Raw genomic sequence first — 12540 nt, 5'->3', positions numbered from 1 at the left:
TAAACCTCCACTATCATCTAATCTATCTATCTATCTCCATACACCCCCATCTATCTATGTATCTATCCAGTATCTTGCTTTCACATTTAGACATCTGGACACTGAGCAGGTTTAATTCTTTCCACTAGGAGGCAGTGCACACACACACACACACACACTCTCCCTCTCTCTCTCTCCCGTCCCCAGGCGTGCCCCATCCCGCAGGTGACAGACATCCCAAGCCACAGTTCACAGATGATGCTTTATTGCTACACTACACCCAGGGCTGGCTGCAGGGGGCGCCCTGCCAGTCGGGGCAGCATCCTGGATCCTTCCAGCAGCTGGGACAGGTCGGCCGGCGTCCAGCAGGGCCCCTCTGAGCCAGGCCTGGATTCATCTGGAGAAAGGACACAGGGTTGGCGTGAGCAGGGAGACTGGCTGCAGTGCCCCAGCGGGGATGTGCCTGGAAAGGGGGCTCAGGCAGGGCTGGGGGGCAGAGATCTGAGATTTGCAAACTGGGCGTGTGACTCTAGAGCTGGTGCCACTTACAGCGAACAGTCGCTGCTCTCGGTGGGGACCCCCGTCACCTTGAAATCATCCACCTGGAAGACCCAGCGGCCCTGAACCCCGACGTTGCTCGTCTGCCCAATGTGGAGGATGGCGGCGGTGCGGGAGCCCGGGATGTTGTAGAAGTTTTTGTCATCGCCGCTGTTGAAGCCAGCCTGAGACATGGGGAGCAAATGTTAATGCAATAGCCCATCGCAGCACCCCCGACTGCCATGCTGGGGTATTGGGACAGCACTGACAATGAGGGGAGTGAGCCCCCTACTGAGCCCCCGCCCCGCTCCCTGCAGCACAGCTCCCCCTACTGAGCCCCCGCCCCGCTCCCTGCAGAACAGCGCCCCCTACTGAGTCCGTACCCCTCTCCCTGCAGCACAGCACCCCCTGCTGAGCCCCGGCCCCATTCCCTGCCACACAGCGCCCCCTATTGAGCCTGCACCCCTCTCCCTGCAGCACAGCGCCCCCTACTGAGCCCCCGTCCCATTCCCTGCAGCACAGCGCCCCCTACTGAGCCCCCGTCCCATTCCCTGCAGCACAGCGCCTCCTACTGAGCCCCCGTCCCATTCCCTGCAGCACAGCGCCCCCTACTGAGCCCCTGCCCTGCTCCCTGCAGCACAGCGCCCCCTACTGAGTCCGTACCCCTCTCCCTGCAGCACAGCACCCCCTGCTGAGCCCCAGCCCCATTCCCTGCCACACAGCGCCCCCTATTGAGCCTGCACCCCTCTCCCTGCAGCACAGCACCCCCTACTGAGCCCCCGTCCCATTCCCTGCAGCACAGCGCCTCCTACTGAGCCCCTGCCCCGTTCCCTGCAGCACAGTGCCCCCTACTGAGCCTGCACCCCTCTCCCTGCAGCACAGCACCCCCTACTGAGCCCCCGTCCCATTCCCTGCAGCACAGCGCCCCCTATTGAGCCTGCACCCCTCTCCCTGCAGCACAGCACCCCCTACTGAGCCCCCGTCCCATTCCCTGCAGCACAGTGCCTCCTACTGAGCCCCTGCCCCGTTCCCTGCAGCACAGTGCCCCCTGCTGAGCCCCGGCCCCGTTCCCTGCAGCACAGCGCCCCCTGCTGAGCCTCCACCCCACTCCCTGCACGACAGCACCCCCTACTGAGCTACGGCCCCGCTCTCTGCAGCACAGCACCTCTACTGAGCCCCCGCCCTGCTCCCTGCAGCACAGAGCCCCCTACTGAGCCCCCGCCCCATTCCCTGCAGCACAGAGCCCCCTACTGAGCCCTCACCCCGCTCCCTGCAGCACAGCGCCCCCTACTGAGCACCGGTCCCGTTCCCTGCAGCACAGCGCCTCCTACTGAGCCCGCACCCCTCTCCCTGCAGCACAGCACCCCCTACTGAGCCCCTGTCCTGGCTCATGCTGCCACCTCGTGCCGTATTCCTGTATGTGCTGTATAAGGGGACTTACCTGGGCAGGAGTGCCCCCTAGGCCGGTGTTGGCGTCTCCGCCACTCGCTGTGCCCGTGGTCCACTGGATTGTGCCATAGTTCAGCATAATGAAGGTGACTTTGCCGTTGTTTGCCAGCAGGGCCTGGAATGTGTTCACCTGCAACAGAGCGGGAAGGGACCTGGGTGAATCAGTCTGAGAGGTGGGAGGGGAATCCTGCGCGGGGACTGTGGGAGGAGAAGGCCAGGTGCCTGGGGGAGGCTGGCCTTGGCCTCCCCATGGGGTACTCCACCCCTGCTGTGCTACGTATAGGCGCCAATGAAACCAATTGGTCGGTAGGTGGAGGATTCGCTGCTCCTTGAAGTCTTGAAACCAGGATTTGAGGACTTCAGTAGCTCAGACACAGGTGAGAGGTTTTTTGCAGGAGTGGGTGGGTGAGATTCTGTGGCCTGCATTGTGCAGGAGGTCGGACTAGAGGATCATAATGGTCCCTTAGTATCTATGAATCTATGGGGAGACCCCTAGTGGTGACCATAGGAGTTAAATAGCTGCGGGACCCACAGGTCCCGCAACCCTGCTAGCCAGTCCCCCCGGAGAGCCCCCTAGTGGCGAACATGCGCCGTGCAGCATGGGAGCTTCACAGCAGCAGGAAGCACAGGGTCCTGTCTGGATCCAGCAGCCCAGCTAGCCAGTCTCCCTCCCTGTCTCTCTCCCCTGCCCCTAGGGGCTTGGCGGGGGCCTTGGGGAGTGAGGCGCCACCTACCTTCTGGGAGGTGGAGCCGTAGTAGGCCACACGGTCCCAGGTGGCCACGAAGGCCCACGTGGCAGTGAAGGGGATCGCCGGGAAGTACTGGTTGATGTCTCCGGTGAGGCGGTGCAGCAGCTCGGGGTCCTGGGTCTCCCGGTAATAGACGTCCCCACGCAGGTTGTTGTTCACATCACCCCAGTAGGGGGCCACAAAGGGGCGGCCATCAGCCAAGGGGAAGGGGTCGGGGGTGTACTGGGTGACGGACACGCCGAAGGACACCACGCCATTGTTGTTCACCTGTGGGGGTGGGGAGCAGAGTGGGGGATGTAGGAACACAGCAGAGCATGGCTAACACCCTCCTTGCAGCACAGCACCCCCCACTGAGCCCCCACCCCTATCCGTGCAGCACAGCACCCCCTACCGAGTCCCCTGTCCTGCTCCCCGCAGCACAGCGCCCCCTACTGAGTCCCCTGTCCTGCTCCCTGCAGCACAGCACCCCCTACTGAGTCCCCTGTCCTGCTCCCTGCAGCACAGCGTCCCCTACTGAGTCCCCTGTCCTGCTCACCATAGCACAGCTCCCCCTACTGAGTCCCCTGTTCTGCTCCCTGCAGCACAGCACCCCCTACTGAGTCCCCTGTCCTGCTCACCATAGCACAGCGCCCCCTACTGAGTCCCCTGTCCTGCTCCCTGCAGCACAGCGTCCCCTACTGAGTCCCCTGTCCTGCTCACCATAGCACAGCGCCCCCTACTGAGTCCCCTGTCCTGCTCACCATAGCACAGCGCCCCCTACTGAGTCCCCTGTTCTGCTCCCTGCAGCACAGCACCCCCTACTGAGTCCCCTGTTCCATTCCTCACAACATGGTGCCTCCTGCTGAGGCTCGCCCACACCCACAATGCCCAGTGGGATGCGAGGCACCTCAGCTGGTGATGGGGACACAGACACAGACATCCACTGAGTCTAAGGCCAGGTGGGTCCATCCTGCCCACCTGCTCTGCCGTCCTGCCTAACCTCGGTCTCAGAACCTCCCCTGGGGATCCCAGCCTCCAGCCCAGCCCTGTGGTTGAGCTAGAGCACAGCTTTCAGATGCCCCATCTCCATGGAAAGACTCTGAAAGATGGAGACCCCACCCTGCCACTGGGGCAGTCATGCCAAGGGTTGGCTGCCCTCCCTCCCTAGGGCAAAGTCACCCCTCGTTTCCAGCCTGGATTTGTCCAGCTTCATCTCCCAGCCATCAGCTCTCACTATGCCCAGGTCTGCTGGGTTCAGGAGCTCTCTGCACTGAGCAATCTCCTCCCCAGGGAGGCGCTGATAGGCCAGGATCAAATCCCCTCTTGGGCTTCTCTGGAGAAATTGAGCAGAGCGAGGTACTTATGGCTGTCTGTCTAAATACTGTTGGTACAATAGATAAATAGAGAGACCGTGTCTATGGGGATAGATAGATAGATAGATAGATAGATAGATAGATAGATAGATAAGCAGAAAATTACGCCTGAGCCCTAGGAATTGGTTACTGGTGGGTACTTACATTGACAGGGTTACAGCTGAGCCCTAGGAACAGGGTAAGAGTGGGTGCCCTAGAGTGTGCATGTGACAGAGAATTTTGTGTGGGTAACAGCATGGATAGATAGACAGCTCTCTGTGGCACCCTACTGCTGGCTGCCTGTGAGCCGTGTGCCTTGGGGTTGGCAGTGGGATCGACCTTGCTGTACATACATAGAGGGAACGGTGCTCCTTGCCATAGAAGGTGAAGGTCATGGAGATGGGGATCTCCGGTGATGACCCATCGTCAGCTTTGGGGTTCTGCCGGTCGCCCTGGGCAGGTCCATAGGGATACAGCAGGGAGTCTGGGGCGGGGAGAACGTGCCTTGTGAGAGCCTGGAGCACCTCCTCCCCGTCGGGTCCCATTGGCCCCCGGAGAGCCACCTCCCACCTCATCCCCAGCCTGATGCCCTTTGGGATCAGCAGTGCCCCCGCATGGTGTCAGGAGCTACTATGGGAGGGCTCCCCGTTGGCCTTTGTATTCAGAGCCATGCTGAAACAAACCAAATCCCCCCAATCTTCACCCTGATCCTCCCCATCCATAACATAGCCCTCCACCCCGATTCTCCAACCACCTCTAATACAGGCCCCTACCCTGATCTTCCCCCCTCACCCCATCCCTAACATAGACCTTGACCCGATCCTCCATCCACCACTAATACGGGCCCCTACCCTGATCCTCCCACCTCCCCTCACCCCTAACATAGCACCACCCCAATTCTCCACCCACCCCTAATACAGGACCCTACCCAAATCCCTGCTCCTAACACAGTCCTCCATCCCGATTCTCCACCCCAACCCTAATACAGGCCTCTGTTGGACCATATTAAAGAAGTTCTGTATTAAAATCACAAATGAGTTTGATTCCCCAGAGTTTAAATTCCAGGGTATTACTAACTAAGAGGTCTCGGTTTTTGGTACTGTTTCTCTCCCTCTATGTGTGAAACTTGCAAGCTGCTAATTGTGTTAGTACATTCTAAGACAGAGTCTGTTCTCAAAGCAATTCTTTGTAACAACAACAACTACTCACAGAGAGAGAGAGAGACTCAAAGCAATACTTTGTAACAATAGAAACAGCACCCAGAGACTCCCCACCCTTTTGTTGTATTAACAATTGTGATTAAAATAGAGATAGAGGATGTATGTGGATGGATGCTTGGTGTGGATAATAACTGAATGATCAGGGAGGTGCCAGCCTAAGAATCCAGTGTCCATCGGCTGAAGAAGGTGTCAAGTGGAAATAACCAGAGGACCCCCGGAGGGCAGACTGCAACCCACCCAACAGCCTCAAGAATGGGAGAACCAAAGAAGAAGATAACATCTGGCAGCACGGAGCCGTCAGGAATGTGCCATCTGCTGATTGATTCAGCAACAGCATGATGAAGCAATTCCCATAGACTGGCCTACGAATAAATTCCTATAAAAGTAGACTCTAGAAAGTGAGAACTTTGGGGGTCTGATTCTGCAAACCAACTTCCAGGAGCATCAGACGAGCATCTGACAAGGCCCTGCTCCCTCCTCATGTCCAGGCCACCTGGCCAGTGGCTTGGCATGAGCAACTCTAAGGCTGGTAACTATGATAACAACCTTGCAGAACCTGTGTGTGTGTGTGTGTTTGTATGAATGAATGTGTGAATAAATATGAGATTGAATGGAATGTTATAACTAGAACTAACTGCTTACTATGATTCTTTCTGTATTCACAATAAATGTGGTATTTTGCCTTTTCCTCTTTAATAAGATCCTGCTGGTTTTTATTTTATTGGTATAACACCTCTACCCCAATCCCCACACCAACACAACCCCCACTCTGATTTTCCACCCCCACCTCTAATACAGGCCCCTACCCTGATCCCCACCCCACCGTGATTTCCCACCCCTAACACATTCCCCTATCCCAATTCTCCACCCCACCCCAATACAGCCCCCTACCTTGATTCTCACCTAGGGTTGCCAACTTTCTAATTGCCCAAAATCCAACACCCTTGCCCCACCCTGCCTCTTCTCTGAGGCCCCACCCCCACTCACTCTGTCCCCCCTCCCTCCGTCACTTGCTCTCCCCCATCCTCATTCATTTTCACCGGGCTGGGGCAGGGGGTTGGGGTGCGGGATCCAACCAGGTAGTGCTTACCTCAGGTGGCTCCCGGTTGGTAGCACAGTGGGGTGAGAGGGGTGAGGGCTCCAGCTGGGGATGCAGGCTCCAGGCTGGGGCCAGAAATGAGGGGTTCAGGGTGGGGCTCTGGGCTGGGGCAGAGGGTTGGGGTGTGGGAGGAGGTGAGGGCTCTGGGGTCAGGATGAGTATGAGGGGTTTGGGGTGCAGGGAGGGGCTCTGGGCTTGGGTAGGAGGCTCAGGGTGTGGGTGGGGGTGTAGGTGCAGCTCTGGAAGGGCGTTTGGGTGTGGGAGGGGGCTCTGAGCTGGGGCAGGGGGTTGGGGTGTGGGAGGAGGTGAGGGCTCTGGGGTCAGGATGAGTATGAGGGGTTTGGGGTGCAGGGAGGGGCTCTGGGCTTGGGTAGGAGGCTCAGGGTGTGGGTGGGGGTGTAGGTCCAGCTCTGGAAGGGCGTTTGGGTGTGGGAGGGGGCTCTGAGCTGGGGCAGGGGGTTGGGGTGTGGGAGGAGGTGAGGGCTCTGGGGTCAGGATGAGTATGAGGGGTTTGGGGTGCAGGGAGGGGCTCTGGGCTTGGGTAGGAGGCTCAGGGTGTGGGTGGGGGTGTAGGTGCAGCTCTGGAAGGGCGTTTGGGTGTGGGAGGGGGCTCTGAGCTGGGGCAGGGGGTTGGGATGCAAGAGCTGGTTTGGGGTGTGGGCTCCGGCCAGGCGGCTCCTGGTCAGTGATGCAGCAGGGCTAAGACAGGCTCCCTACCTGCCATGTCTCCGAGCTGCTCCCAGAAGCAGCCTGCATGCCCAGCTCCTAGGCGTAGGCGTGGCCAGGCGGCTCTGTGCGGTGTGCACGGCCTGTGCCCGCAGACACCGCCCCCACAGCTCCCATTGGCCACGGTTCACAGCCAACGGGAGCTGCGGAGCCAGAGCTGGGGGCAGCACGTGGAACTTTCCTGATCGCCTCCGCACCTGGGGCCGGACATGCCGGCTGCTTCCGGGGAGCTGCGAAGAGCCAGAGCAGGCCGGGAGCCTGCCTTAGCCCCACTGCGCTGCCGACTGGACTTTTAAAGGCCTGCTTAGTGGTGCTGACTGGAGCCGCCAGGGTCCCTTTTTGACTGGGTGTTCTGGTCAAAAACCGGACAACTGGCAGCCCTCCCCCCCCCTCCCCAACCCTAACATGACTCCCAACTTGAACCCTACCCCGCTTCTCCACCCTTTCCTAATACAGGCCCCTCCCCAATCCTCACCCTGAACCTTCTCATCCCTAACGTAGCCCTCCACCCGATTCCCACCCCAATTCTCCACCCACCGCTAATACAGGCCCCTACCCCATCCTCACCCTGATCCTGCCCATCCCTAACATAGCCCCCCACCTGATTCTCCCCCCATCTCTAATACAGGCCCCTACCCTAATCCCTACCCCTAACACAGACTCCCACCCTGATTCTACCCCCCCCCCCAATACCAGCCCCTACCCCAATCCCCCCACCCTGATTCTCCACCCCCACCCCTCATACAGGTCCCTACCCTGATCCACACCCCTCCCTCCCCATCCCTAACATAGCCCTACCCCGATTCTCCACCCCACCCTAATATAGGCCCATACCCCAATTCCCACCCCTAACAAAGCCCCCCACTCTGATGCTCCACCCCAATCCTAATACAGGCCCCTACCCCTATCCTCACCTTCACTCCCCATCCCTAACATGGCCCCCATCCAATCCCCACCCTGATTCTCCACCCCACCCCTAATACAGCCCCCCCCGATTCTCCACCCCCACCCCTAATACAGGCCCTCCACTCTGATTCTCCACCCCCACCCCAATACAGGCCGCTATCCTGATCCTCACCCCTCTCTCCCCATCCCTAACATAGTCCCCGACTCGATTCCTACCCTGATTCTCCACCCACACCTTTAATACAGGCCCCTACCTCGATCCCCACATCATCCGTAATACAGCCCCCAACCCTGAATTCCCACCACTAACACAACACACCCCCTACCCCGATTCTCCACCCCCATTCCTAATACAGGCTCCATCTCCCACCCTGGTCCCAACCTCACCCCTAATATGGGTCCCCCCCATTCCGAGCCATTCTTACCTTCTGCCATCACCACAGGGGCAGGCTGCACCAACCCTAGAGAGGGGAGGGAACAGACTGTCAGCCCTGGGGCAGGACACACTGACACCAGCCCCCCCCGCCTGATGGGCTCCAGACCCAGCGGTGGGCCTGGGCTCCACTCACCCAGCAGCAGCAGCAGGAAAGTGAGGGGGGTTTTCATCTCGGCCAGTCCCTTCGACGGGCAGCCGCTGGGTCGGGATGGGCAAGTGTAACAGCAGCCGGACTGCGGGGCCAGGAGAGGGAGTTAGGGTTAGGGAAGTTAGGGTAGTTAGCCAGTGAATCAACAGGATCTAGTGACATCTCCCCCCCGCCCCCATACGCACCCCACTGTCTATGTCTGTACAACGTCTATCTAATCTGCCTATCCCTATACACAGCCATCTCTCTCTCTCTCCCACTGCACGAGTGTTGTCACCTGTCCAGGATTTCCCAGGATCGTCCCTTTTTTGCTGTGGCTGTCCCGGGAAGTTTATAAGGATGATCAGCAGACACTGCCAGATGGCCAGCTTTCCGGGCTCAGGACTGTCCTGGATTTTGTCCCATTTTTCCCTACCTACACAATGGTAACCTTATCCCCTGCCACACCCATCCATCTGTCAATCACCCCACCCCATCCATATGGCATATAAGCCACCTTCTGCAAATATTAGTCACTTCATTTCTCACCACTGCTGGTTAGCAGTGTCCACAGCACAGCACAAAGACGAGCATAAGGAAATAACACCTCTGAATCCCAACCCCCCTGCTCCAGTCCACTAGGCCCCATTCCTGTCCAAGACCTAGGGAGAGAATCCAGGAGTCCTGACCCCAGCCCCTCTTGCTCTAAATCACTAGACCCCACTCCTCTCCCAGAGTTGGGGATTGAACCCAGGAATCCTGGCTCCCAGCCCACTTTGCTGTAATCATTGCAAGCCTCTTTCTATGGAAATGCTCATAAATAATATCATTTATGAAGTGGGTGCACAGAAACCCAGGTGGGCGAGTGTTTGTGGGTGAGTGCACACGTGGCTGTTCCTCATTTCTGTCTCTCAGACCTCGCCGAGCCTCACGGTCAAGGCGCTTAATTTGAACTCTGAGAGCTGTGTTCTAATCCCAGTGGTCCCACCAACTCCCTGTGTGACCGTGCCCATGTCACTTAGCCTCTTGTGCCTCAGTTTCCCCGTATGAGAAGTAATAGTCTTCCCTGTGTAGATTAGGAGCTTTTCAGGGTGTTGACTGTCTCTTACTTCATGTCTGCGCAGTGCCTGGCACAACAGGCGCCTTGATTATGGTCGGGTCTGTGCAGCGCCTGGCACAAGGGGGGCCCTGATCTCGGTCGGGGTCTGTGCACACCTGGCACAAGGGGGGCCCTGATCTCGGTCGGGGTCTGTGCACGCCTGGCACAAGGGGGGCCCTGATCTCGGTCGGGGTCTGTGCACGCCTGGCACAAGGGGGGCCCTGATCTCGGTCGGGGTCTGTGCAGCACCTGGCACAAGGGGGGACCTGATCTCGGTCGGGTCTGGGTAGCAGAGGGCACAGTGGGGGCCCTGATCTTGGTTGGGGTCTGGGCAATGGCTGGTACAATTTTGCCCTGATCTCTCACAGATGCTACTGAAATACAAAGCACTCACCAGCTGGGTCCGATCCGTTCAGCGTCTCTGACTTGCCCTGAATGAAACTCTCCAGCCAGCTGTGTCTCTTTATTTCACCTGGGACAGGGCTGGGAGACAGGAGTGCCCTCCTCCTCCCATGTGTCCCTCCCACCCCATGTGATCCTGGCCAGCGGCACAGCTGTTGCTGCTGTGTTTGTATGTGTGTGTTTGGCCTAATGAGAGATTCCAGGGGAGGAGCCCGGAAGCCCAGTGATACTGTGAGGGTGCAACTGAATCAGAGCTAAGGATAAACCTGCAGCCATGAGGCCAGGGAGATGGACACCTGGGAAGACTCCCCTGCCACCCGCCTCTTCTGGCCGAGGCCCTGCCCCTGCTCACTGCTCTCAGGCTCCCTGAGATCCCAGCCAGAGTGGGGAGGCAGGGCCAGATTTCCCTTTAAGTCCTGGGTGTGACGTTGCATTCTGAGCAGCAGTTCTGCAGAAAAGGACCTGGGGATTACAGTGGAAGAGAAGCTGGATATGAGTCAGCAGGGTGCCCTTGTTGCCAAGAAGGCTAACGGCATATTGGGCTGTATTAGTAGGAGCATTGCCAGCAGATCGAGGGAAGTGATTATTCCCCTCTATTCGGCCCCGGTGAGGCCACACCTGGAGTATTGCGTCCAGTTTTGGTCCCCCCACTACAGAAGGGATGTGGACAAACTGAAGAGTGTCTAGCAGAGGACAACGAAAATGATTAGGGGGCTGGGGTACATGACTTACGAGGAGAGGGTGAGGGAACTGGGGTTATTTAGTTTGCAGAAGAGAAGAGTTGGGGGGGATTTGATAGCAGCCTTCAACTACCTGAAGGGGGGTTTCAAAGAGGATGGAGCTCGGCTGTTTTCAGTGGTGGCAGATGACACAACAAGGAGTAATGGTCTCAAGTTGCAGTGGGGGAGGTCTAGGTTGGATATTAGGAAACACTATTTCACTAGGAGGGTGGTGAAGCACTGGAATGGGTTACCTAGGGAGGTGGTGGAATCTCCATCCTTAGAGGTTTTTAAGGCCCGGCTTGACAAAGCCCTGGCTGGGATGATTTAGTTGGTGTTGGTCCTGCTTTGAGCAGGGGGTTGGACTAGATGACCTCCTGAGGTCTCTTCCAACCCTAATATTCTATGATATGTTTATGGAAATATGCTTATGAGTGTAAATATGACATAACTGAAATATGCTTTGTGCTAGATATGCCATGTAACATATGTTTGCAAAGGTTATGATCTACTAAATATATTCATCCTATTTGTATGCATGTATGATTTTTATATCTAAAGTTATGAGCATTAGCTCTGTGTTTGTATTTGAAGTGTTTACTGTAGGAAACACATAAGGGAGCTTTGGCCAACATATTGTGAAGGGATGATTCAAGTATTGGGAGTACTTAACTAACAGTAGACTTTGGGAGACACCAAGCCACATCTGAACTTTCCTGGGAACCTTCAAACTAACATGTAAACAATGGCATCAGCCTGCAAAAAGCTGAATCATTCATGGACATGTGACTTGCCCAGGTGGCTACAAACTCCATCTTGTTGCTGTGATTTTGCACAGAAGAACAAAGGGGTTTCCGCCCACAAGAGAGAGAGAATATAAAAGGCCCTGGAAGCCTCTCCGTTTTGTCTTCAGCTGTCTAAAAAGATAGCCTCTCTACCCCAAAGAGATGCCTAAGCCCTGGTCTACACTAGGACTTTAGATCGAATTTAGCAGCGTTAAATCGATTTAAACCTGCACCCGTCCACACAATGAAGCCCTTTATTTCGACTTAAAGGGCTCTTAAAATCGATTTCCTTACTCCACCCCTGACAAGTGGATTAGCGCTTAAATCGACGTTGCCGGCTCGAATTTGGGGTACTGTGGACACAATTCGATGGTATTGGCCTCCGGGAGCTATCCCAGAGTGCTCCATTCTGACCGCTCTGGACAGCGCTCTCAACTCAGATGCACTGGCCAGGTAGACAGGAAAAGAACCGCGAACTTTTGAATCTCATTTCCTGTTTGGCCAGCGTGGCAAGCTGCAGGTGACCATGCAGAGCTCATCAGCAGAGGTGACCATGATGGAGTCCCAGAATCGCAAAAGAGCTCCAGCATGGACTGAACGGGAGGTACGGGATCTGATCGCTGTTTGGGGAGAGGAATCCGTGCTATCAGAACTCCGTTCCAGTTTTCGAAATGCCAAAACCTTTCTGAAAATCTCCCAGGGCATGAAGGACAGAGGCCATAACAGGGACCCGAAGCAGTGCCGCGTGAAACTGAAGGAGCTGAGGCAAGCCTACCAGAAAACCAGAGAGGCGAACGGCCGCTCTGGGTCAGAGCCCCAAACATGCCGCTTCTATGATGAGCTGCATGCCATTTTAGGGGGTTCAGCCACCACTACCCCAGCCGTGTTGTTTGACTCCTTCAATGGAGATGGAGGCAATACAGAAGTAGGTTTTGGGGACGAAGAAGATGATGAGGAGGAGGTTGTAGATAGCTCA

At 56.9% G+C, this 12540-nt stretch overlaps 1 protein-coding gene across 1 annotated transcript; it reads right to left on the bottom strand.

Annotated features, from left to right (window-relative positions):
* Positions 1-241: 241 nt before the first annotated feature.
* On the bottom strand, positions 242-10191 carry LOC125625892 (sushi, nidogen and EGF-like domain-containing protein 1). Its single transcript, XM_048828488.1, has 8 exons — positions 10053-10191; positions 8566-8665; positions 8422-8457; positions 4399-4529; positions 2700-2981; positions 1958-2095; positions 529-701; positions 242-376 (listed from the first exon to the last, which is right to left on the bottom strand). Exons 2-8 carry the CDS (start codon positions 8600-8602, stop codon positions 373-375), a joined length of 801 nt encoding a protein of 266 aa, XP_048684445.1. The 5' UTR covers positions 8603-8665; positions 10053-10191; the 3' UTR covers positions 242-372.
* Positions 10192-12540: the final 2349 nt, after the last annotated feature.

The sequence above is a fragment of the Caretta caretta genome, chromosome 24 (genome assembly GCF_965140235.1).
Source record: "Caretta caretta isolate rCarCar2 chromosome 24, rCarCar1.hap1, whole genome shotgun sequence".
NCBI lineage: Eukaryota > Metazoa > Chordata > Testudines > Cheloniidae > Caretta > Caretta caretta.
Note: the sequence above shows the minus strand (reverse complement) of the source record. Positions and strands in the feature narration are given on the sequence as shown.